Genomic DNA, 25,598 nt, shown 5'->3' on the forward strand with positions numbered 1-25,598 from the left:
CTCTTCACCCTTGCTTTCCTCAGCCAAAAACATCCTTCCCGCAGAACCCACGGGCTGGTTCAGACAAAGCCGCTGCACCTCTGAACCACGTACACCCCCAAACCACCCCATCCCCCGCCACAAAACCAGCTCAGGCCCGAGTTCCCGGAGGAACCGAGAACCCCGCGCTCCTCCAGGCTCTGCCGCCGCTGCGGGGAGGGATTCAGTCACGCAGCGACGCAGCTCGTGCCGTGACACCATACCTCTCCCTGCAGCGGGACCGGGGAGCTGCCGCCTCGCCTCCTCCCGGCCCACCCGTGCTGCAGCCCAGCCCGGCCCCCCAGCAGCATTATGTCACCCAAACAAGTTTCTTTATGCACTAAGCAAGCTGCAGGGTTTGGCCGAAGAGCGCGAGCCTAGCGGGTGCTGGCACCCGCAGCAGCTCGGGCAAGCACACGAGGGGGTCTGGGATTCACAGCCTGGTGCCACCACCGCCCATGGGGACTGGAATAACCAGCACCAGCCTTGATCATAATCCCACCTGAGGCTGGTGGCTGCGTGGAGGGCCGAGCACCAGCTGTTACCAAATCACAACTCCAGTAACGTTCCCTTGGTGCCAGACCTCGGCCCTGGCTGCGTGTGGGGAAAGGGCACTCTGACACTCATTGCCCCAACTGGGAAACTCCCTGAACACCAGCACAGGGGATTTAACGCACACAGATTTATTCCATCACTCATTCCTCGCTTCAGCCAGGACCCCATGGCACGCGCTCCCCCAGCCGCTCTGCTACCGGCAGCCACACTCATCCACCACCATGTCCTCGTAGTGCCTCAGCACCACGTTGTCGTTGTTATCGTAGTAGAGGATGGAGATGGGGGAGAGCCTGACGGGGACGCAGCAGGGCTGGGGGGTCCCCTCCGGGTCCAGCGAGTGCACCATGGTTTGGAGGATGGCGTGGTTGGTGCTGTTCAGCTCCGCCGTCAGGGGAAAGGGGCACTCGCCCAGGCAGTAATTAGCCATGTAGCCCTGTGGGGCGATGATCCAGTTCTCCCAGCCGACGTCGCTGAAGCTGATGTACAGGCGCCTGGGCTTGCAGAGGTTGCTCGGAGTGACGGGGGCGTAGCGAGCACTTCTCCTCCTCCTGGAAGCCTTGCACTGCTGCTGGCTGAGGGTCACCACCAGGAGAGAGGTGTCCAGGAAGGAGTCGATGCTGGCACAGAGGCTCTGCAGCCCCCCGTGCGTCAGGGATGCTGCACCATCGCCGCCGCTCACCGAGATCTCCAGGATTAAGCCCAGATTCCTGCTGTACAGTCTCCAGTCCTTCGCCACCCCGCTCAGGTTGAAGAGAAGAGACTTGTGCAGCTGGGCGAAGGATTGCTCCACCAGCAGCCTTCGGCTGTTCTTGGGGGTGGGCATCCCCCGTAGAGACATCTGCGAGGTTTGGTAAAGCCTCAGCTCAAAAACCTGCCCCTGGCTGGAGGTGTGGTAGGAGTTGTGGCTGAATTTGATCTCTAGCTGAGCCATTGTCAAGTGCTCGCCCTCCTCCAGCACGGAGAGGTTAAAGTACAGACGCTTCTGCAGGCACAGCAACCTCTGGGGCTGCCCGTTATGAATGAAGTGGCCTGACAAAGAAGGAGAAATAGAGGTGGTGGTGATTGAACCCTATTATGCCGAGCAGGATCAGCCTCCCCGTGCTTCAATTTAAGCTCTTGGCTGCGCAGCAAGAGGGAGCTGGGGCTGAGAGAGGCGGGCAGCCAAGCGTGCCCACGGTCGCTGGGTCGATGACAAGGCTATCAGCCCGATGGCACAGCATTCAGAAAGGTCTGGAGGTGCAAACGCTAGCCTGGGCTCCAGCCTGCGGCACCGGGATGCTACAGCCATTCCAGCATCTCCTGTAGATGCTACTTAACATCTTGGGGTGTTATTTTGCCCCAGTTGTAAATATCTCCCCCCCCTCCCCAGCACAGGGGGGTTGCTGTGGGCGCCGGCTGTTTGGGATGGAGGGGAAAGAAGGGCAAATAGCAGCAAATTTTAGGAGCTGGTAAGCTGCCTGTTTTAGCCAGCCCGAGGTTTCCACTGGAAACCTGGAGCCACAAGAGAAGTGAGCTCCGTGGTGTCCTGAGACCTAGAGGACACCGAGCAAACAGTCCCCATGTAACTGAGAACGGCTCAGAGAGGCCACAGGCTGAAGCAGCCAGACGTGCCACAGGGTCAGCCAGAGCCATGAGGAGAAAAAGGGGTGGGGGGGGACACAGGCAAATGGCCAGGCATCCCACCCCCGCCCAAAGCTGGGTGCTGGTCCCACCCGCTGCACCCACAGCCACGTTACCGCTGCCCAGGCGAGGAGTCACCTCCACCGCCACGAACCCAATGGGTCAGGTCAGGCCAGTCACCTGGGATCAAACCAGCACCTCTGGACTGGATCAGGCGACTCCAGGACTGAGCCTTGCGCAGCTCCACACCCTCACCCGCTGCCTCGTCTACAGACTCATTTCTAGACTGTAAATAATTATCTACAACATCCAGAGGGACCAGAGTTTACACAGCAGTGATTTCACCTGGAGACCAATTCTGCCCACTGCCCTGAACGCCTCCAGCCTCTCCTACCTACACCCAGAGACAGAAAAGGAAGGACTGGAGCAAAGTCTCCCAGCCCAGAGATCGGGGAAGGCTTCCAAAAGGCAGGACCCAAACCACAGCATTTCTGTACCTTGGTCAGCAAAGACGCGGATGATATTCCCAGGCACGTTGAATTCCTCCACCCTACAAGCATCCGCCAGGTCTTTGTTTGCAGAAGGCAGCATCTTTCTCTTCTGGAAGATCCTCCAGAGCACAGATGGCACAGGAATGGGGGTTTTCGGGCTGGGTTTGGTGCTCAAACCCAAGGATTTTAAAAGCAAACTTTCCTGCAAACTTAACTCCATCCCCAGAACCACGCTGAAGAGAGCCCAGGCAAGGCCGGCTCTGAAGCTGGCGTGCGTGGGGAGAAGCCACATTGCTCTGCTCTCCTTCCCGCAGACAAAGAGCAGCCGGGGCTGGGGACCTGAAGACAGGGGCCAGGGGGGTGTTGATTGCCTGATTGGAGCCTTTGATCTGCTTAGTGCTCAATTAGCACTGGGGGATTCCCAGGATTGGGCAGAGGGTGTGAACGGTCCCTCCAGGCTCCCTGGGACCTGTTAACCCTTTGAGGCTGCGTGGCAGGAGGGCAGCTGCCCTCCTCCCTCAGAGCTCCTACCATCTCTCCCACATCTCCACGCCATCGAGGTCCAACACAAAGTCCTTGGTGGCAGCAAAGAGGCTGCTTTTCCGCACACAAAGCTGCCAGCAAGTCCATCTGCTCCCATCCGCTGCAGACATCCCACCCAGATCCGGGGAAGATACAGATCAGGGTCTCCTCTCGCTCCCTCCTCCCAAATCAGTATTTTTTTTCCCCAGTCCAACACTTTTCTCTTAAGGCCGCCAACCTCCAGCACGCCAAACTCTCGCTTCAGCTCCCCTGCCGCACACACCGCCCTGCCCACGTGACATGCAGCCCCAGGGCCAGCACGGAAAGCCACCAGCACCCACCCCCAGCACCCACCCCCGGCACGGGGTCCCTGCCGCAGCCAGGCAGAGGGACCCCCGGGGCCTCCCCACTTGCACAGCCCCTTTCTAGCCCCCACAGCAGAACTGCAGGCAGCACACCTGATGCTACACACACAGACAACGCTGGCCGACGAGTTACCCAGCTAAATGTTGAAGCCTGGGCAAGACGGTACTATAAAGCTCAGTTTATGCACTGACTAGGTACCACCGTTACCCCAGCTCGGCACCGTCGCCGCCCCAGCGCTGCTATGAGGGAGCAGAAGAGAGGCCTGGGATATCGGTTCCCTTCGTTTCCTCCTTCCTGCAAATCCTGCTTGAAAGGCAAGGAACTAAAGCACCGAGGCGCTCCCCTCCGAAACCCTGCTAGGCGCTGGCGAGCGAGAAGGGGACGGATCCTGCCACAGCTTGGGGCAGTTTCCATCAGCCCAAGCCACATTCTGCTTTCTGTTTACCGAGGAACTTTCCCTGTGGCTCACACAATGAGCCTGGAGTTGGATCGATACGACAGACCAAAAACAGGAAAAAAAAAAAAAAACAAACTTAAAAAACCCACAATTAACCACCCTCTGATACCTGGGGTTAATGCCCTGGATCCCCCTCCACTGCCTGTTGTCCCTGCCCAGGAGGGAGCACACGGGAGCCGAGGGTCCTGGCCCCACGAGGGGAGAGCAAAGGGACACTCTTGGTCTGAGGGGCTGTAAAACCCACCGGGCACAAGGGCACAGAGCCCTGCCTCGGGGACCCGGCAAGGCTCGGGGCTGGTGCTGCCTGGAAAACCAGCACCGGGAGGAGAAACTATTTGTTCTTCACTCAAGCAAGCAGACATTACTGGGTGAGAGTCTAGAGATGCCTCATCAGGGGACCCTGCAGGACTGGGACTGGCTTTTTAAGCAACTGTAAGACTTACATTGGCTTTTTAAGCAAATTAAATCTCCTGGCCCTCATCCGGCAGGACAGGAGGCTGGGATGATGCTCCAGGGCTGGGTTTCCAGGCAGACCTGCTCATGGGAACCGTGCTGTACCTCCAGATACATGTGGGCAGCTCCGTATTGGTGACCCCTCCCAAGGGGGAAGGCTCAGAGGTGCGCTGCATCACCTCTCCAGTCCCTGCTTGGCAGCTAGAGAAGAGCTGGCTTTGGGCTCCCGTTGCCTGGGAGAGCGATGCCGACGGAGGAGAGGACGTTTCCCTCCCCAGTTTGATGCTGGGTCAGAGGACCCTTCCAGGGCTGCTGAGGAATGGTTGGCGGGAGGGTCCAAAGATAAAGACAGGGGAAATTGCAATGGGTCTGAGAAATAGCCGAGGGATGGCGTGACAGAAGAAACACCAGGGGACCTAAAGCCAGCTCCAAATCCTACCTGGACCAGCAAAGCCACCAGCCTCTCAACTGAACCAGCACGGACTGGTTACAGAAAACACATCAGCATCAGGTGAAGCCTGGTCACAGGCAAGCCCCGGGGGTGGGGGGGTGCCTGATCCTGTCAGTGGCATCTCTTCCCCGGCGCCGGGCAGGGGATGAAGGGGTATCGGGGATGAAGTTCTCCTTGTGCCTTTCATTTGCTGGGTTTGAGTGTAGGGTCCCGGGTCAGTCCCCGGATGCAGCCAGGCTGCAGCAGCCACGCTTCCCTTACAACCGCTTGTCTTTTACAAGTCCGTTCTTCAGGTGCATCCTGTGAAAGAGAGCACAGCAGACGGTGAGCCTTGGTCTCTGCACAGACTCTCCCTCTCTTACTTTCACAGATCACTACTGAGCTCAGGCCTGCCTTGACAGGCCCAGGCAGACAATTTGTCCCCGCTCAGCCAGACCTGCTCTGGGGGATCCAGCATCTGGCCAGGCTTTGTGCTCACCACATGAAGCGCAGATGCTGCTCAGAGAGAACAGCCTCAAGCAAATAGCCAGTCCTACAGGGTGAGCAGGGGAAGGGGCAGGTGAGGATTCACGGGACAGAAAGATGGACGGACACACCACAGTGCCTAGGCACGGAGAGACAACGTCCTTCCTGATGCCTGCAGCAGTGTTTTATATTCAGTATCAAGGCATCCTGCTGCTCTTCTGTTTTCCAGCTCAGTGGTGAACCCTTTGACAGTGGCTCCAGAGCCCTGGGAGGTGGGCCAGCACCCCTTCCCCGAGCAGATGCTGTGCACGTGTGTAATCCCCCCGCTGCCCACATACCCTTCTTTCAGAGCATTGGGGAGCTGGAGTCCAGCCTCTTTCTTCTTGGCCGTTGTGGTTTTCTTGCTGTCCTCCACGTCGTACTCACGCACGTCGTTCACCTCTTGCATCTGCCCCATCAGCACCTTGGCCACAAACAGGACGATGTACTGCGGGAGGAGAGACACCGTCAGCCACAAACCCCAAGGCTCAGAGCTGCTCGACCCAACCTCCGCACCCCCATTTGCTAAGTTGGACCTTTCTCCGCTGTCCTCAACCCCGAGAAGGGCAGGGCAGGTCTCTCTGGGATGGCCAAAGCCCTGCGACGCGGCTGATGACCTGCTGCAGCGCTGCTGCAACTACCCTCAACTGATTTAATCCCCACGTGATGATGAACTTGGATGCTGCCCAGGGTTGAGCTTGCTGGCGTGAGCCCTCCAAGTCCACCCTTTTCACCACCCCCCACCAAAGCTTCAGGGGATGCCAGAGCATTTACACCCATATCAAGTTCCAGCCTGCCGCAACTGCTGTTATCGCTCCCTCCCCACGGATCCGGGGGCTGCGAGACAGTCTGAATTCCAGCGCAGAGGAGCCCCCCCTCGGGCACTGACATGTGTTTCCCTCTTCCCATCCCAGCCACCCCCTGGGTCCTCCGAAGCCTCCCTGATCCCTGCGGTCCCCTCAGCTGCCCCCGGGACGATGCAGGAGCAGCAGAAGAGGGAGAAGCTAGCGCAGGGGTTGCTGAGCTCCCCCTACTCACCAGAAACCAGTAGATGTTCATCAGAGTGAGGACGAGGAGCAGAGCATTGAAGAAGAAGTAGAAGGGGATATTAGGGACCGACTGGAGGCTGGAGTAGCAAGTGGCGTAGAGCACCTTGAGGGGAAACCAGTAGAGACGGAACCAGAACCTGCCAGGGCAGAGGGAGCAGGGTGGGTTTAATGGCCCACGGGGAGCCCGGGAGAGGCGGGGGACCCAGCACAGCTTCCCCCAGCACAACCTTCTGCCTCCCAGCAGCCCCCACCAGCTCCCCTTGCAGTTCCTGCTCTTGGCATCTGGCTTGGGTTTACAGGTCTGGCTCTAGACAGGACTTCACACAGACCCTGGGAAAGGGCAGCTAGTGAAGGGAGAATACAATTTCTGTCTGCAGAAGAGGCTTGGCACCAGAGGCAGGGCAGAGAAAGGGCTTTCTCAGGGTAGGTCTACACTGCAGATTATCTCCGCTGGGCGGGGGACAGGAGGGGAATATAGCTGGAGGGTTTTCTTAGTCCTGCGCTTCCCTAGTTTATCACTAAAAGCCTTCGCTGCTCTCCCCCCCTCAAATTGAGGGCTCTTGTTGCCACCCCTGCTTTTCAGAGCAGCCCACAGAGAAGGAGGGAGACAAAGGGACAAATGAGGAGTGACAACCTGCAATTTACCAGTCTCTAGTCTTCATCTTTTTTTTTTCCTCCCGCCTTGCCCCAAGAGGAATAGCAAGGCTGGAATCTGGGACAGCCCTACCTCCCGTTTTCTTCTTGCAAAAGTGTTTCTTACTGCTAAAACCAAGCGAGTGAGAAAATGGAAACAGGTCCTCCTCCCCTGGGGTCATTTGTCATGCTGCAAGCGAGATTTCACAGGCACTTCTGTGGTGACAGACGGCAAAGTGACTACAGAAGGATTCCAAGCCCAGCATGGGGTCAGGCTCTGCAGGGAGCCTCTTCCCAAGCCGTTTTTGAAAGGGCTTGTTCCCATGGGCACAAACCCAGCCGCCCGTACCCCGAGGCACCGGGTGGGGGATTGCAAAAGCTGGCAAGGAGGGTTGGAAGTGGGATCAGGCAGGCAAACTCACCAGCTGACGCTGAAGGTGAGGCAGCCGATGTTGGAGATGACGTCGTTGAGGCGATGATAGACTCCCCCCCGGTGCTTGAAGTAGACGTTGAGCTTGGTGAATTCCAGCTGCACGTCATTGACGTCATGCAGGAAAAGCACAAGGATGCCCACGTTGTGGTACCTGTAGGAAAAAGGGGAGCAGGGAGGGAGATGTGTGGGGCGGTGGGTTGATGTTAGCACCCAGCACCCGCAGTCCATCACGCCAGGAGCAGCCAGACTCCCTCAGTAATCCAGCCAGCCAGACCTGGCACGGCACAGCGTAGCACTGTGCTGCAGGGAGGGTCTGGCACCGTGCAATGGCTCGCGAGGGCTGGGATTGCTGCGATAGCACAGAGGCAGGCAGAATCCACACCAATCCAGCACGAGCCCTCCTGCTATGTGCCCGTGAGCACAGCAAGGCCGCAGCTTTTGCTGCACAGCTGCCCAAGGCTGGCCCGGGCACACTGCAGAGGGGCAGTGTCCCAGCCAGGGACCTCACCTGAAAGCATAGGAGAAGGCTATGAGGGTCAGCGTGACGACGTGGTGCAGAAGCATGACCACCGAGTCCTTGCGCCACGTGTCCATGTAGGCGGTGGCATAGATGGAGTGCCCGTAGAAGCTGCACTGCAACAGGTAGGCGATGGCGATGTCCGTGGGCACGTCCATGCCCTTCTTCCAGTCTGGGGTGGGACAAAGACAGCTGGGTGAACCCAGAGCCTCCGTCAGCAGCAGAGAGACAGGAGTGCAAAGAGCACTGCCCCAGGCAGCCCCGGCACTTCGCCATGCTCAGGTCCTCCCATTCAGGACCTCACAGCTGCAAAGGAGGCAAAGGCTGGAACAGAACCCAGGTATCCTGGCTCCCAAACTCTGCCTTTGGCATTAGACCCATGCCCTCTCCTAGATCCAAGGGAGAAACCTTGACTGACTTCTCCCCTGCTTTAACTACGAGCCCGTTCCCCTCCGTAGCTGCCACGTCCCAGCCCCTGCTGTCTGCAATAGCCACTAGGTGACTCTCTCTGTAACGAAATGAACGGAGACAGCCTGGTGTGCCCTTTCTGTACCCACAGCATCACAGAAGAGGCAATTTAGGGGTTTAGTCTTCTCTTCCGTTCACCCCAACTCCCGTTCCCTTGTTCAACCCAGACGGCCTATGAACCTGGGCATCCTAATCCGTACCCACTTCTCCCTGGTTCCTACTGTACCGTAAAAGACAGATGGTGGGTCATAGAAGAAGGGGTAGTCGGTGAAGAAGAGCAGGTAGATGCCATACGACCAGGATAACGTGTAGAAAAGCAGCTTCCAGGCACTCTCAGGCATCTTGGCAGCATCTTTCGGCTGCAATTTGCACCACTCCCCGAAGGGCTGCAACAAGAGGGGAGAAGTGTAGTCACACAGGGCAAAACGACAGGCCCTGGGGAGGCCAGGGCAGAGCCCACCACATCTCCAAGAGACTCGAGCGTGCGTGCTGTGCGCTACCAGACAGGGCAAAACCAGGGGCAGGAACCCCATTTTCCTGGTCTTCTTTACAACATGAATACAGAGGTCAGAGAGGGTCTAGAGAGAGACTGAAGCAGGGGAAAACATGAGGCTAGAGACCCTTCCGCTCAGCCTTAGCCACCCCGGAGAGCTGCAAAAGCAGAGCCTCGCAGAGAAGGCGGAAGCTCAGGGCATGCGTCCCATGGTCTGGGCACCACTCCATCCCCCTCGCTCCAGGAGCAGGGCTGACCACAGCTAGCTTTTGCAGAACAGAGTCAATAACTAATAAAATAAAAATCAAGTCCTATCTGCACAAGGAGACCCAGAAGAGGAAGCTGTAACAATACTATCCTGCGCATACGGTCCTTGCAGCACTGCCAGCTCCCAGAAAGAGCCTTTCAGCTGAGGAAGCAAAGGCTTTGCAGAGTCCTAAACACACAGCCGCCGCCGCTGCTCCCCAGCCGGCACGGCACAAGACTCCCCTGCGTGTGCAGCCAGCGTGGGATGGGGCCAGCTTTGCAGGTCACCAGTCACTAAAGGCCGGGGCACGGGGTCCTCTTGCTCTCTCACACCTAGCCATGCTCACCCACGATCCCAGCAGCTTTTCCAGCTGACCAGTGCTGAAGCGCAGGTGGTTTTCTCCCCGTGTGGTTTGCAGCACCCCTCCCACTGGTCGGGACTCAGATATAGGAGGCAAAGCCTCCCCAAATATGGCCAAAGCAAGGGAAGGAAGGACGAGCAGCTCTGCAGATTGCTCGCACTATTCAGAACGAAACTTTCTCACCCTGAGCTCCCCGCGCTCTCGAGGACGATGGGTACGACCCAGCTCTCCCGACACTCGCGCTCTGCAACAGTGCGAGAGCTGGGACGCCGAGGCCAGGGACAACTTGGACATCACAGGACAAGCAAAGCCCCGGCAATAAACAGCCTCAGCTCCCCAGGAGTATATCGGAGCAGCTGAAGCCACCCTTCACGTTAGACCATGTGCCGGAGAGCGAGCGATGCTGCGCGCCGAGCGTGCCCTTAGCTCGGCCAGGGCTCCAGGCGTGGATATTTCCCTCCGTGGCAGCTGAGCAACGCCAGGCACCATTTCTGCTTCTCGTCATGAGAGTGACAGAGCCATATCAGCCCCGCCAACCTCCGCGGCCCCTGGCTGTGGCTGCAGGGGAGCAGTCAACACAGAGGAGTGTTGCTCAAGGTCCAGAGGGAATCATCACTGCCTGAAACACAGATAACGCCCAAAGGCCCCCCCGGCTGAGAGCTCTCCAGGGAGAGACCAGATAAGCTCGAGATGAAAACAAAATGCCTGCAGAGCAACCGTACCCTGCCCCAGGGTCAGCACTTTCTGCAGCCAGCGCTCAGCTCCTCGATGCTCAAAGGCTATATTAAGGCCCCAGCTGTCCCCAGGCAGTGGCTGGTCTGGCTTTAGCCCCTCTCCGCATCAGATTTTTCAAAGGACTCCACTCCAAGCATGGTCCCTGCTTTGTCCCAAGCTCTGAATTTCCCAGTGCTGGTCAGACCTGGAAGCACCAACCCCACAAAGCTCTGTCAAGTGGTCCGTATCCCCTCCAGCTAGAGAGGCTCAGCTCTGGCCTCCCCTTACGCCTCTCGCATTCAGAGCACGGCCGTCCTCATTGAGACCAGGAACACGCTGCTGCCAAGGCTCCTTCCAACAGGAGCCACGGCAGGAAAAAGAGGAGGAAGCTTGAAGGGTGAATAAATAATGCAGAGACAGAAAGTCCTGAGCCCAGAAAGCATGAATTATTTGTGTCTCCATACAGTGGAGCACAGAAGCAGCTCAGAAATGGGGACAGCTCATCACACTACCATGACAGCGAGCTGCAGAGCCCCTGCCACTCCTGCCCTCCTCAGCTGGGGCTGAATTTAGGATGCTGAGCTCAGCCTCAAATCCCTGTTGCAGCCTTGCAGCCGATCGCCAGCCAAGCCATTTCGCTGCTTCTCTGCTCCTCAGTTCCCTGCCTGCGAAGGGGGAAGGACACCGTGTTTCTACCCCAGGCAGGCAGAGCTGATGACAAGGACCAACACCCTCGGGGCAGGCACACGCTAGTGAGAGAACCGGCGTTTTATGGACTCTCGGACCCTCGGCAGAGATGGCAGTGGCGCAATAAATCGCTACCGTGAGCCTGCAGGCACGGCCTGAACAGCCCACTGCAGGCACAGCAGCAGCTCCCAGTCTGGAGCAAAAGCAAAACCCAGGGAAGGACTGCTCTGCTCCAGCTTGAGGTGGCTAATGCTCGGAGAGGTTTTAGCCCTCGCTGCGTATATAGTTAATGACAAGTCCTGCAGAGAGCCCTCCTCCTCCCTTAAATAGCCACAGAGCATCTCAGGCTGTACCCCGAGCACTGCAGAAGCCGAGCTGGCTCGGAAGCAGGCACGGGGAAGAATGGGAAGAGGACCAGCATCTCCCAGAACACTGACCCACACAGGGGAACAGGGGGACACATTAAAGTCCCCGGAGAGGCCCTGCCAAAACCTGGGCCGCTGGCTCAGGGAAGCGCAAGCCAAGGAGACGCAGAGGAACCCACAGCAGGCGGGAGGCGCATCTGCCCTCTCCCTGGGGGTGGGAGATGCTCAAAGGTGGGGGATTGTCCTCCCGCTACCCGGCTGCCGTTCCCATGGCAACGGTGCAGAGATGCCTGTTGCTAAGGGTGACGGGAACAGCGGATCTGGCTGCAGCTAAAAGAGCCCAAGGCTCTTGTGGCAAGTGATGTAATGGGGCTTTGCTTAAAGGGCAACCGGCTCTTCCTCCCCCCTCCTCCTCGTTACCCCCACACAAACGTTCACAGGCATCTTCTGATTCACTTGTAAAATTAACTGGTCGAGGGACGTGACTGTTCCCCCGCAGCACCGCCCCACACAACCCGGGGGGAGGGAAGGAGCAAAGCGGTGGGCGAGAGCACGCTGCGAGAGCGGTTTGAAGCTGGAAAGAGAAACCAAATGGAAACTGTCGCTGCCCACAGCTCTGCTGAAGTGTCAAAAAAATACTCGTAGCAAAAAGCAAACACATGCTCTCTCCCTTTTTACAGCCCCTGGCACTAGAGGAAAGCAGCCAGTCCCCTTAAACCTACAACCAGCTAAAGCAGCAGCACAGAATCCTTCCAGCAACCTGGCAGGCTTGCAGTGATGGGTGATGAATTGAGGCTTGTTACAGAGGAATTGTATCCCCCAGACCGCCCCCATCACCTCTGCCACCTCCCCAGCCTAGAGACGACGGCTTGGCCAAACCCCAGCCATGCTGTGTCTGGCTTCTGGGCACAACGAGTTCCCCAGAGGAACACAAAGGAATGGCTGGCACGAAGCATCCTCAGCCCAGGGAACTGGCAGCTGTACATCAGCTTTTACTCAATGCAGATGATAATGATGAGCAAGCAGAGGTCCAATTCAAAACCTGGCCACAGCCAACAGCTACTGCCCCTTCCGCAGCCATGGCACAGCTCCCCGCAGCCCGGTGTGCTGCTTCTCCGAGCTGCGATGGTGCCTTTCCCCTCCAAGGGACTACATCCCCTCTGAACGCTGCCTGGATGCTGCTCCCGGACCAGCCGCCCACCCCCTGCCACACCAGGGATGGGGCACAGAGCCTGCAGAAGGAAAGACCCAGTAAAACATCACTGTCCTCTGAACTCAAAGAAATGAATCTCCTGGAGTCTGTGGCCCCAAGGGCAGTGGCTGTCACCCCGCTAGGAAAGGGGAACGAACCAAGCACGGCACAGCTCTCGCTGCCCGGTGTAGGGATGGAGCCACGAGCTGCTCAGTGCCTCAGTTTCTCTGCCTGCACAGCAGTGAAGGCACCGGGAAGCTGCGCTAGGCTCTGGACAACACTTTCCAGATAAACATGTAGGAAAAGGCACTGTGACAATAGCAACAAACCAACAGACGTTATTTCTTCCTCGGTTCCTCTGCAAGCAGTAAAATTTGCCCCTAAGAGAGAAAAGCAATAGATGACACTCTTTGAAGACAAGACACAGCTGCCCACAGGGTGCTGTGGGGGCTGAATAACCGCCTCGTGCCTGACTGCTGACACAGCGGCACAGGGAGAGCAGCCCCCGCGCCGAGACGCAGCAGCCCAGCTTCATTCCCCGGGGTGAAGAAAAGACCCATTGTTGTGGCTTTCTCCTCTTGAGTCTTCAGGGTTTGCGCATCAAACAGCAGGCAGAGCGCAGCGGGACGAGGAAACGGCGGTGCGGCAGAGCCTTCTCCCACCCCCGGGCTCCGTCGGTGTCCTCTGCTCTCAGCAGAGACCGTGGTGTTGGGTGGCAGGTTTTGGGGACCAGCGATAATTCCCCCCTCAAGACACACAGCCAGTGCTGGGGCTTGGAAAAACAAGTCTTGAAAATACTGTGAGGTGGAGAAAAGTTGCATAAATCACTGGAAGGGATAAATAGGGATCCTTGCTTTCCAGCTTCCACATCCTTCCTGGGGCTAGACTGTATCGCTCGCCTACAAACTCTGCTTTCCAGAGCACATTTTTCAATTTAGACAACACTTTTCCTTGCAGAGGACACTACAAGGTCCTACAAATTTCAACACCACTAAGAGGGCGAGCCGACTGGCGTCCGGGCCAAAAATGGAAAGCATTTACCCACTGCAGAGAAAAGGCGGGCAGCCGTTAAGGACGGAGGCGATACCTGATGAACATCACCAGATTCAGAGGCGGCTTTTAATACAGAATGGATTTTGCTCACTTCTGGACTTACACTTGGCTGACTTCAGGGACTTTAACTCCCAGCAGCAAAGGTGGCTCAGGGTAGTTTAGGGCTGCAAGTGCCTGCCTAGGCTTGCCACAGCTATCCTGGATCATCCTTGTGCGTGAATCCAGGCGTGCTCTTAGTTTTATCTATTCGAGCTTGCTGCACCTCTCAAGACCTGCTTGGGAAAGGGAGGCTGCCCGCACAGGCTTGCTGAGCTCCAGGCGCTTCCCCGAGCCTTTCGCCAGCGGAGTTGCCTGGTGCTAATCCAACGGCGCTTGGCCTCGGCACTGCTGGGCTCAGCTGCCCTCCAGGATGTTTAACTAATGCAGGGATGTTCAGGTTGCTGCTTTTTAATCAAACTCCTCAGAGCCTGGCTCCAGCCACTCTCCACGCAGGGGACACCCCAAGGACGGCGGCTTTCGGAGACCGATGGAGCTCAGACACTGGCTGAGGCAGGAGAACGGGGCACGCAAACCGAGGAGGCTTTGAGGGGTGGGAAGGCTTGCCTAGACCCGGTTCGGTCTTCGTTTCTGAAGGTGGTCTGCAGCTGCAGCGAGCTCCTACAATCAGAGGCGCCCTGAGCATCATTCAAGTTTGCGCACTCAGAAGTCAACGGGACAGAGAGCAGAGGCTCTCAGGCCAGGCCCGAGAGGAAGGATATGTCCCTCAGGCCTTTGCAGGGAGGCCCGTGCCTCCAGTAGAGCTGGCGTTGGGGGTCTTTCCCTACCTAGCAATCCACACTTGCTCAGCTAAGGGGGATCTTTCCTTCGCCAAAACAACTCCTGTCCATATTTGCACCAAGTGAGGATTCCGTGAAGAGGCAACAGGCCAAAAAGTCTCTTTGCTCTAAGGACAATGGGAAAACCACACCTAACGCACCCGTTGTAACGGGTGAAAGTCCACACGTTCAAATCCCACCCAAACCCCTCCCATGGCAGGCACAACCTTTACCTCTTCTTCACCCCACCTGAGAGACCTTTTGTGACCAAGGTGTTGCAGGATAAATGCTGCTGCGGTCCTAGAAGAGAGCGGGGAGCCTACCTCCCCTCCATCCCGCTGATAGAAACGGGGCCACGCAGAGAGCACAGGAAGAGCTGTACGGCTTTAACGCACTCGCTTCTCAGAGGAGCGGTCACGGACAGAGCAAAGCAAGGTGCACTTTACGCTCCAGGCTTCGAAGCCTTGTGGTAAGAGTCACTTCCTTTTCAGATGCAGAGAATCACAATCCAAGCAGCAAGATTTATTATTTATAAATAACACGCAAGAAGGTAGTGCTCTCGGGACAGTGAGTGGATTCATTTTTATAACCGTGTTTCACTTCTTGCAGGGAGCACAGAGAGATCCCAAGCGAGGAAGGCTTTTTGAGTCTGCCCTGGGAAGCACAGAGTCCTGAGAACAGGAGAAGTTTTCCCCCAGAGTTAAACAGGAGGCCTTTTTTTCTCCCTGGCTTTCCTCCTGACCGACCCTGCTCCAGCACCGCCTGTGCAGGGCCACAAAATACAAACGGATTTCCTAAATACTGCCAGAGGTTTTAGAGGTAAGCCACGACCTCCAGCTTCCCCAATAGCAAGTCCAGCAGAATAAACAAAGAAAAGCTTCAGATCCTTTAAAAATATAGAGGGAGCAGGTTGCCTCTCCCTGCTGCTACCCTTCCACCTCTCCGCTGGGAGAAAACTGACGCTATCACGGTTTCGCTCAGCATCTCATTGCTGTCAGACATGCAGATGTAGCCGCAAGAACCGGCTCCGATCAACCCCCCTCACTCTTCTGCGATTACAAGCGTGACCCATTTCTCCAAGGGAAGGATACCTCGGCACTCACCCCAGCTGCCCAGCACCCTCCGAGGGCAGCGAGGGGACCCCGCAGCACGAAGACCTTTTTTCACGCTCTGATCACCGCTGGCTCTGTAAAGGCGAGCCTTACGCAAGGAGAAACGGGAACACATAGAAAATTAACCCCAATTTGTTACAACGGACCTAGGGTCACCTCCAACCTTGTTCAACCCAGTCCCAGCATTCCCAGGCACTCTACGCTGCCCATCGGTAGCCGTGAGCAGACAAGGGTGGAGGTAGCAAGGAGAAATTCAGCCCTACGTAAGAACCTAGCACGTTACCTTGCCTACACACCGCTTCAAATGGCTCCAGAGGACCTAGGCTGGAACCTTGCACAAGGTCAAGATCCACTTTGCATTACCAGAGGAGCAAAGACAACTCTGAACAGCAAAGGAGGAGCCACTTAAAAGGCAGGTAGGGCAGAGAGAGGACAGCAGTAACTCCTGACAGCCTGACTCTGGGGTGCAAGGTAGCCGTCTTCAATCTGCGAAGCAGCCTCTGAAGGAAGCAGCGCGCCCAGGGAACAAGGCCTGGCCCAAGCAGCCGCAAAGAACCACGCGTGCTCTCCCAGCTACTCAAGGCCTTGTGCCACTGTACGCATGGGTAGGCAAGAAACGGGTCGTCTCTGCGTCCCTGAGAGCTGAGGACTATCCCCCGACCCAAAACACCGCAACTCCATCGCTTCTGCCTTTTGAGGCCAGCGTAACTGCAAAGCGCACGGCATCTCCCTCGGAAAGCGGCATGGAAGAACTCGCCTCTGCTGGGACTGAGCCATCAGGAGGAGGGGGAGCTCTCACGTCGTTACATACGCTTTTCACAGCGAGAAATTCAACAGAGCCATTCTTCGCTCCCGGGGACGTCCTGCTCGCCCTGTCCCTTACAGAGCACTGGGTTGACGAGGAGGGGATGACGGCCAGCAAACCCGTTCGGAGGCTGCGAGGGTTGGCTGCTCGCATCCCCCACGCCACGAAGGAGGTCAGCCCAGCACTGCAGCGATCCCCACGCCATCCTCTCCGCCGCCGCGCCGTGGAGGGAGAGCGGGGAAGGACATCTTTCATGCAAACCACGGATGACATGCAAAAACGTGGTCTTCTCCTTCCCTGGAGAAAGAAGTACTCCCCCCGCGCACCCCAACCCCTCCCGAGATGCGGTTAAGCGACAGGGGGCGGGGGAAGCGCTCTCCCGTGCGCCGGGATGCTCGGTCCTCGGGGATGCTCGGTCCTCCGGGATGCAGCCCCGGGTGAAAGCGGGGGAAGGGGGATCTCATGCAACAACCCCCCCCCCCCTCACCCCCAGCCTGCAGCCCCAGGGGAAGGTGCTCTCCCATGCACCGGGGAGCCCTCCCGCAGCCCCGCCGCTCCCCGGTGCCCCCGTCCCTCCCGGGGGGTGGGGGGGGTCGCGGACTGACCCGAAAGACCCTGCGGGCGGCGGCGCGGCGCAGCGCGGTCCATCCCAGGGCGCAGAGCCCGCACAGCAGCACCTCGCCCCAGCCCAGGTGAGCGTTCTCGGCCCAGCTCCGCCGCGCCAGCTCCCAGCCGCAGTCCCCGCAGCCCCGCACGGCCGCCGCCAAGCTCCCGTAACCTCGCCGGAGGAGCTGCCCGTAGCCGGGCATGGGCTCGGGGGGCGGCATGGCCCTGCCGCCGCTCACCGCCGCCCGCCCATGGCCCGCCGGCTCCGCGCAGGCTCCGCACGGGGCGGGACGGGACTTAACCCCCCCCTTCCCCGCCGTTACCGGGCTCTAAGAGCCGCCCCCGGCCCGGCCCCTTCGGCCGCAGGAGCCGCCCCCCGCCGGCACCGGGGCTGCGCGCCCGGGGTGGGGGGGGGGAGGCGGGGAAGGAGCTCATTAGGCGCCCCTTAATCAACGCGGAGCAGCGACTCATTAGGTGCCTGTTAATCGGCGCTGAATGAAGTTATATCACAGCTTCTCACGCCAAAAAAAATAGATATACTATCAGCAATGCAACCGCTCTCTCGGGCAACGAGCCGCGGCGTTTCATGCCGGCAGCGAGAACCGGAGACAAACGCTAATATTTCAGTACCAGGAGATGACGATTGATGCTATGACAGCGGGAAATCGCCAAGGTGCGCCCTTCGGGTGGCCGTGGGGGCTGGAAGCGACCTGCAGCGCCCTGGCAACACCGTCCAACGCCACAGAGCTCCTACAGTCCTCCACATTCAAAACGCGTGACCAAACCTTCCCCCTTCAACCCTCCCTTGACGTGCAAAGAGAAACGTTTCTCCGCATCTTTCTTCTTTCCACACCTCTCAGCAAAAGCCTCCACGTAGCAGAAGGTTCACCTCTTCCTCCCGCAGCGTTTCAGTGTGAAGCGAGCGGGTGTTTCCACCCTTCGCCACAGCTGAACCTCAGCACCTGTTGCAGTTAAGGAGGGTCTGGAGTAAGGAGATGCACCTGCGAACTGCAAATGCACACTCCCCAAAGGCCACCCGGATGAACGGCTTGACCGAAGGCCTCCCCCAGAAGGCAGGCAGCTTGCACACCGGCTAGCTGCTGCTTCATAGAACGGACCTCTCATTCTGTGTATGTTTAAAATTAAAAATAATACATCCACGGTCACGTACGGACAGTGAGACGGTTAGCTTCCTAGGAGAAACGCAAGTTTAAGGTGAAGATTCTCCTAAAATGCCAACACTTAGGTTGTCTCGTGGAAAGGCACGATGGGAAGCTCAGACTGAGGGCACGGGAGCAGCGCAGCGGTATTTGGTTTCAGCCGTGGAGGAGTAAATTGTGTCCTAAAGCACCAAAACTATCAGGTAAATTGCAGCTGTGGGATCCCTACTACTAGAGACGGAGAACAGTCACCACTCACGGGACCGTGACTCAGACCAGCTTGATCGGGAAAGAAAAAGATAAGCTCTAAATGAGTTTTATCTCATTTAAAGTCATTCCTCCTTCAAGTTCTCTGGAACTTCTCTAATTGGTCTGTAACAACAACGAGAAAACACAAACTCATTCCTCTCGGAGGTCCGGACAACGCGGTCCCCTATTCCCACACTGACAGCACTGGCTCCTGCTATGCCACTTGCTTTTATTGTTTACATTTTTAAGTCAATTTATCATGGCCCATCAAGTGGGTAATGGCTGCCCCGAACACACAAGCCCCTTTCACGTCTCCCTCAGACAGCTCCACAAAGGAAACATTCATTCAAGAGCGGACCACGAATAACCCCTCATTGAAAATAGCTGCTCGCTGAACCAGCCAAGGGAAGAGACAATGAGCCCTTTCAGAGCAACCGCGGGCGAGGTGGGCACAAAGGAAATGCCGGTTAGACGCATTTACAGCATCGTATAAACCCCTCTTCTCCGTCTCCCCAAACTCAACCCAAAAGATAATTCGAGTATTAGAGTTCAGGAGGTCCCAGCTCGGACACCCGCTCTTCGCGCCTCCGATAGAACGCGATCGCTCGACACGGACGGCGGGCTGACGCGCGGGACAGGGGTCCGAGGCCACAGAAACACATAATCGCGTAGCGCTGGATCATGTTATGTTCCACGACGTGTCAGGTTCAACAACCAAGTGACTGGTGACAAGCGCCCTTCAGAGGCCAAACGCTTTCCTGGCCCCAGGACGCGAGCTACTGCATTTTACCAACTTAAGATTAAGGCTGAGCCTATTACAATCGGATTATTTTTATTTCGGGGGAGCTTTCCCTCTCACCAGCAGTAACCCCTACGGCTGCACATCCTTCTTCCAGAGGATGCTGAAGGTAAAGGAGGCATCATCAGCGTGAAAGAACATCCGTAAGGCGGGATTCGTCCATGTACTGAACACAGATGCTTAAAATTATCCTTCATACTCTTCCCACAGAGTGCCCTCAGTACAGAGGGCAGGGCTCACTTTGAGAGTGGAATTACCTGGATTCCAGAAATCAAGGGGCACGTCGATCCAGAAAAGGCTTTATTAGGAATGTTTAAGGTACAGCGTTGCATACTCTTGATTCCCACTCTATTTTAAACAGAGTTCAGGACCCAGGGAAGCCAGACCACAGGCTTTTCAGCTACCAAATTAGCGACAGTTACATATTATGTACAGGTTTCGCACCGGCTTGCTGGATTGCAAGACGCTGCCACGGTGAGTTAAGCCAGACTGGCTTTTTTCTGTGTTACCAGAGAGGCTTTGCCCATCAACCCCAGTTCCCGAGGTACCGCAGAGCGGGTCCGCAGCCTCGTTCCCCTCTCCTCAGGCGCTGGGGGCGTACTGCACAGCTAGGCGGTCAAAGTCATGCTCCTTCAAGTCGGAAACAAAAAGAAAATGAACAAACCTCAAACTTTACTGAAAATGTAACAAAACCTGCGTTAGCTGAAGAAAACGCTACTACCGCAGCTCGCTAAGGCAAAAGGAATTCCAAGAAGCAAGATCACCTGCAGCACTTAATTTTTTCAGTTTGTTCCATTTGCCCTTCACCCTTCTTTCCCCCTCCCCAGATTCTCTCTTCCAGAAGGACGTTTCCTCTATTTAAGCGTAACAAACTCCCGACTCGCATTAAGAGCCCGTATCTCAGAGATATTCTTTCAAGACGTGACCAGGTTCGGGTACGTCACTCCTTTGTTTAACACCTGGCTTGTGTTTCCCAACATCTCTCACAAAAACATGGACCAAGGAACGTGGACCTGCCCCCTCAGAACTGCAGTCGTGTTTACCGGTAAAGAATCCACTCGCCCCATCAGACACTGGGACAAGGCACGATGAATTCCATTTTGTATTAGGAAGTAATTGGTACCTTTGCCTGATACTCCTTTATGAATGGATGGTTTTTATGCGCGTCTTTCAACTGCGACAAATAGCGATTCGTAACCTGTGGGAAGAGACAGGTACATTTAAAAACTGAGATCGCGTGAGAAGCCGGAAGTTTAAAACATCACACTTTGATGTATTTGTCTGCAGCGAGCGAAGACCTGACTTTTTCAGTGTCCCAGATGTGAGCAGCCCCAGCTAAAACCAGTTAGACCGATGCATACTCTGCGCTTAAAAATTAGACCTTAACCAGCGGGTTCAAGAAAACAATGAGTGAGAACTGAACTCAGCCCTCAAGAGACTTCTTTTTCCACCCAGGCCTTCCTCTCAAGGCTACCACTGTCTACAGCATCGGCATTTCCACAAATGCTTTATTGAACGTCGAAGAGGCCGAGCCCCCCGCGCCCCAGAACGATTTTATTTCGCAAACGCCCGTGCTGATGAGAACACACAAAACTGCAAAACCCAAGCGAAGTTACCACGTGCGGCAGGAACACCCAACCTGCCCTCAGCGGCAGGAACAGGCCGAGGGTATCTGCTCGGTGAGCACAATAAACCAAGCCTCACCTCCGGTGGTTTGCCCAAGTGCTGTGACAGGACGACAAAGTTGATCAGGGTCTCAGGGTGGCCGCTGTCCTGGAAACAAGAAGAGTCACCTCATCTACCTGACTTACCCCCACCGCCACTCAGTGCCAACCGGCACGGTTCTGCAAGAACCAGTTCTGCCAAACCCACAGCTCACTTTACTGGAGGAGGCAAAGGAGGAAAAGGTAGATATTAACAGCGACCACCCGAGCGAGACATCTCGATATACCGGTATTTTCATGAAGTCTAACAGTGGAAGTCCTCGTTGTTTTACCCTATACCCCAATGAAAGCAAATCTGCCTGGAAAAACCATGGAGCACCTTGTCCAACGCCTCTTGAAGCACTCCCTCTGCGTCGTCCCACTTGCCCTGCGCCATGTAGCAGGCTGCTTGTCCGTTAAGTAGGAGGAGGGTGGAGGAACATTTGTCTGCCATCTCTTGGAAGATATAATAGGCATCTTGTAACTTCTCACCACCCTGCAAAGGGAGGAGACAAACACCCACAGCCCTGTTACGTGCTGCCAGGAAGCCTGTATGATCTTGCCCTGGTTGAAGGACTAGGCACAAAGTTTGTTTCTAGGGTTATAAAGCCCAGGTATAAAATATGTAAGAAGCAGCGCTAACAGCTGTTGGCATTCATGTGACCTGTACCACAACAGATCACTGTCAGACCGTAGATGAAAGAAATGTAAAAATATTACTTAAATGATCAAAAGATCCAGGTTTCTGTCAAAAAAAAAAGAAAAAAACCCACTTCAGACGAACCGCTTCAGGTGTTTTGACGTAATAAAGGATTACGAAATGAGGGTGTTTTTCATAATTAAATGCGGGTATGGAGACCTGGCTTTTCAAAAAGTTCCAGCTTCAGAAAGGTTACGCATGCAGCAGCTTCCACCAGTTAGAGGTGGGATCCCTTGTGGAAACTGAGGTCTTAAGGAAAATCTAGCTGCAGACTATTGTAAGGCAAGGGCTGTGTATGAGAGATTTCATAAAAAACCCAAGTGAATGCTAAAAAAAAAAAAAAGAAGTTTAATAGTGTAACAGGTTACTGCACGCATAACCTTGGACCTCACTGAATTTTAGGAGACTACTTATTTTCAACCACCTGACTACCTGGACTGCCAAACAGCGTATGGTTTTGTCTGATTCACAACATTCTCTAAGCAGAGAATTACATTTTTTTCCCCTCAGGGTTCAATTGCGAGGTCTGGATGCTAGTAACGCAGCAGCTTTCCATTTTATATTGTAACGTTTTGTGAATTATTTAAGCGTGGTTTAGGTCTTCCCTGTGTGAGCTGAAGGCTAAGGAGCACAGATGAAAGGCCGACAATCAAAACAGTCGGTTAGTTTGTGAAGCCAGCTACCAATATTTTCTGTGTCCTTGAAAGAAGGGGAAGAAAACCCCCAAACCCAACAAGAAACCTGCATGGTTTTCTGAAAGCACGGTGTGAAAGAGCAATCAGGAATGAGATACGGAGCGGTGTTCCTCAGATGATGTAGGCTACGGATCCCCATTTCAGATACTCACTATGGCCAGGTTCACCCAGGCAGTTGCCAGCTGAGTAAGGGTCGCATCCTCGTCTTGCTCCTGCATCTTCTTAAGTTCCTTGCTGCAGAAGCAAACATGGGCGTCACATAACAGAAAGACAAGACATCTTCTGCGCTTCTCCAAGGCAGAAACAAAAGGTTGTCGTTTCCTCTCTCAGTTCTTCCATCGCTATAGCATGTCAGCCACAGCAAGTCGGTAACACGGCACAAACAGCTCGTAATATTTTACTGAGACGATCTGTGAAAGACCTCCCTGTTTTACTTCCCTATGGGAAGTCAGAGATTCAAACCACATCCTGCTGAAGGTAAGATTAAACCTAGAGGTCCATCGCTTCCTTTAGCTGTACCCAGCTGTATCATCTCCACAACTTTTGCAACTTTAAGAATAAAAACCTCCTGCAGCGCACCCATAGCTACGCACAAGTTGTTCTGTCCACGGCAGGTGTTAAAATGCTGCACCTTGGGGGAGGCTGGGTGATGAAAATTCTCTCATCAACACCCACCCCACAAGGGCACGTCAAGAAGCAAAGGGACACGAACTTACTTACCGAGCCAGATCAAGCCTGTCGAGCTTCAGAAGAATCTGTATCATCATGGCCATGCTGCAACAAACAAGAGCAGAGCGATTTTCACAACTGCGGGCTTTACTGCTCCCCACGCTTTGCCTGGGAGGCTATGGCTTAGCAGACGGACGTACTGCCAGCGCCCAGGGACAAGCCCCCTGCTGTGGGGAAGCAAGAGAGCAGGCAGCTTGCTCCCAGCTCCAAAGCGCTCCCTCGCTGTACTGACATAATGCTCATTTCAGCAATTCTGAACACACATGAATCAATAAATCAGGTTCTTAAGTTTCACAAGGGAGCAATAGACTTGATATCATAGGGCAAGCACCAAATCACTTCCTGCTTAGAAGGCAAACCTCCAAGTAGTTTCTCAATGGTTTCAAAGCTTTTTAGAGATAAGCCAGACCATTTCTAGGGCTCCTCGCTCCAGACAAGAGAAGGGCTTTGCTAGCACACACCTCCGCCACGCCAGGGCGAGTTACACGTACCATTCCAAGCTCTCCCCTTGGTGCAGGGCACGCAGCGCTGCGTCAGGGTTTTTGTCGTGGAAATAGATGGAAGCAGCCATCAGCAAGAAAGTAGTATTGGTTATATCAACGCTTTTTCCCATGTTCTTGTCCAAATCAGCAACAATTGCATCCCTATGAAGAGCAAGGGTGAGAATTTGGGAGTGTTTTGTTACTAAGCAAGACAAAAAGATCTTGCCTCTGCACAATTCTGCCTTTTTGAGATTCGCTGCAAAACCACAGAAAATCATAAGAAATCCCACACTTCTACAAGAAACTTTCCACATGGAAACATATTCCCTGCTAGACAGCACTACGAGTTCTAACTTGTTATCAGGCTTACCTTTGACTCTCATTTGAAAGATATTCTGCAAACATCCTCACTGCCTGCAGCTCGGGACCAGCATTGGCTTTAATTTCATCCAGGACGACACCATATTTTCTCTATTGAAGGCAAAGATTAATAATGTCTAGTTTACTCATTTTTAAGAATAGATGAAATAATTGCTTATTTTCTAAAACCATTTTTAGAACAACCACCACCAGTAACGGCAAATTTCTACTCTATGTCCCCCCATCATACTCCACAAACACAGCCAAACTTCATAACTGAGAATTATTTTGCCATATTCTATTTTAAAGATAAAAAAGTACCTCTCAAAGAGGTCTTGTCAGGTCACCCTGACCCTACAAACAACACCCTGCATGCACAATTGCATTACTTTTGGGGGAGGTATTATGTTCCGGTGCTAAAGGAGGCCTTATCTGGGGTTCACGAGAAGGAGTATGGCCAGCAGGGCGAGGGAGGTTATCCTCCCCCTCTGCTCTGCCATAGTGAGGCCACATCTGGAGTGCTGCGTCCAGTTCTGGGCCCCCCAGTTCAAAAGAGACCGGGAACGATTGGAGAGAGTCCAGCAGAGAGCTACCAAGGTGATCAGGGGACTGGAGCATCTCCCTTATGAGGAAATGCTGAGAACCTGGGCTTGTTCAGCCTGGAGAAAAGAAGGTTGAGGGGGGATCTCATCAATGCTTATAAATATCTGAAGGGCGGGTGTCAGGAGGATGGGGCTGGGCTCTTTTCAGTGGTGCCCAGCGACAGGCCAAGGGGCAACGGGCACAAGTTGGAGCACAGAAACTTCCTGAAAAAGCTCCTGTCCTGTGCGGGTGCCAGAGCAGGGGCACAGGCTGCCCAGAGAGGCTGTGGAGTCCCTTCCCTGGAGACATTCAAACCCCGCCTGGATGCGGTCCTGTGCCCCTGCTCTGGGTGTGCCTGCTCAAGCAGGGGGTGGGATGGGATGAGCTCCAGAGGTCCCTTCCAACCCCTGCCAGTCTGTGATTATTACCAAACTGTATAATGCTGTATTCACAGGACTCAGATTCACAACCTCCCCATCTCCAGCCCTGTACTCGGATTGCACTGCTGCAAACACAGTGCTTGCAACCTCACCTGGGCGATGTAGGCTCGGAATAAGAAAACATCTCTCTCCACTTCCTTCTCCGGGTTAGACGGCTGAAGGGATGAGAAGAAACAAGAACCCCTCTGAGCGACCTGTACAACCATAACCCAACTCCACAACGACACAACTCCGCACAGTAGAGTTTCCCACAGGGAAACGACACCCCCTCCCATACACACACACCTATTCCCAGGGCCCACAGAAGCCCCCCCGCTGCTAGGGCAGGGAGACGGGGAGCACCAAAATCAGCCCAGGAGAAAGCGGGCCCGGACACGGGGCGCTCAGGGAGCCCCAGGTCCGCGCCTTCAACCGCGCGGGGGCCGTGGGGAGCCAGCGCTCAGGGAGCGGCACCGACCCATGGGCCAAAGGACGGCCTGCCCTCCCACCCCGCTCCCCGAGCCGCCCCCACCTTGACCCGCTGCGCCTCGTTGATGGCGGCCTGGTAGGCCCCAATGTAGAAGCTGTTCTTCACGTCGAAGAGCTCGTCGGCGTCGCCGCCGTGAGCAGCGGAGCCCGCACCCGCCCCGGACGCCATTTCCCCCCTCCTCAGACACGTCTCCCGGAAGCAGCGGAACGCCGGTCTCCATGGAGATCTCCCGCGCCAGCCAAT

The 25,598-nt window shown here is 55.5% G+C and overlaps 3 protein-coding genes across 3 annotated transcripts; all 3 read right to left on the reverse strand.

The window, feature by feature from the left end:
• Positions 1-628: 628 nt before the first annotated feature.
• GDF1 (growth differentiation factor 1) lies at positions 629-3,110 on the reverse strand. Its single transcript, XM_075076746.1, has 2 exons — positions 2,691-3,110; positions 629-1,602 (listed from the first exon to the last, which is right to left on the reverse strand). Exons 1-2 carry the CDS (start codon positions 2,974-2,976, stop codon positions 767-769), a joined length of 1,122 nt encoding a protein of 373 aa, XP_074932847.1. The 5' UTR covers positions 2,977-3,110; the 3' UTR covers positions 629-766.
• A 1,955-nt stretch (positions 3,111-5,065) lies between these two features.
• Positions 5,066-17,272, reverse strand: CERS1 (ceramide synthase 1). Its single transcript, XM_075076744.1, has 7 exons — positions 16,987-17,272; positions 8,764-8,923; positions 8,061-8,241; positions 7,542-7,703; positions 6,476-6,623; positions 5,737-5,885; positions 5,066-5,233 (listed from the first exon to the last, which is right to left on the reverse strand). The coding sequence occupies exons 1-7, from the start codon at positions 17,206-17,208 to the stop codon at positions 5,191-5,193; spliced, it is 1,065 nt and encodes a 354-aa protein (XP_074932845.1). The 5' UTR covers positions 17,209-17,272; the 3' UTR covers positions 5,066-5,190.
• A 2,206-nt stretch (positions 17,273-19,478) lies between these two features.
• Positions 19,479-25,586, reverse strand: COPE (coat protein complex I subunit epsilon). The gene is made up of 10 exons (XM_075076745.1): positions 25,398-25,586; positions 24,979-25,041; positions 23,875-23,975; positions 23,514-23,666; positions 23,014-23,067; positions 22,446-22,527; positions 21,239-21,394; positions 20,900-20,968; positions 20,319-20,393; positions 19,479-19,825 (listed from the first exon to the last, which is right to left on the reverse strand). Exons 1-10 carry the CDS (start codon positions 25,521-25,523, stop codon positions 19,778-19,780), a joined length of 927 nt encoding a protein of 308 aa, XP_074932846.1. The 5' UTR covers positions 25,524-25,586; the 3' UTR covers positions 19,479-19,777.
• Between the last annotated feature and the right edge of the window lie 12 nt (positions 25,587-25,598).

Source organism: Phalacrocorax aristotelis, chromosome W (genome assembly GCF_949628215.1).
Source record: "Phalacrocorax aristotelis chromosome W, bGulAri2.1, whole genome shotgun sequence".
In the NCBI taxonomy this organism is placed as follows: Eukaryota; Metazoa; Chordata; class Aves; order Suliformes; family Phalacrocoracidae; genus Phalacrocorax; species Phalacrocorax aristotelis.

Bases quoted from the DNA above. Each gene is read 5' to 3' on its own strand.
- COPE (XM_075076745.1), bottom strand. From the start codon at position 25,523: ATGGCGTCCGGGGCGGGTGCGGGCTCCGCTGCTCACGGCGGCGACGCC. The intron at 25,042-25,397 runs GTGGGGGCGGCT...TCATCCCTTCAG, and splicing joins ACGAGGCGCAGCGGGTCAAG to CCGTCTAACCCGGAGAAGGA. The intron at 23,667-23,874 runs GTAAGCCTGATA...TGCTCTTCATAG, and splicing joins CTTTCAAATGAGAGTCAAAG to GGATGCAATTGTTGCTGATT.
- CERS1 (XM_075076744.1), bottom strand. From the start codon at position 17,208: ATGCCGCCCCCCGAGCCCATGCCCGGCTACGGGCAGCTCCTCCGGCGA. The intron at 8,242-8,763 runs GTACAGTAGGAA...GTCCCACCCCAG, and splicing joins CCCACCATCTGTCTTTTACG to ACTGGAAGAAGGGCATGGAC. The intron at 6,624-7,541 runs GTGAGTTTGCCT...CTGCCCTGGCAG, and splicing joins CTCACCTTCAGCGTCAGCTG to GTTCTGGTTCCGTCTCTACT.
- GDF1 (XM_075076746.1), bottom strand. From the start codon at position 2,976: ATGTGGCTTCTCCCCACGCACGCCAGCTTCAGAGCCGGCCTTGCCTGG. The intron at 1,603-2,690 runs GTACAGAAATGC...CTTCTTTGTCAG, and splicing joins CCGCGTCTTTGCTGACCAAG to GCCACTTCATTCATAACGGG.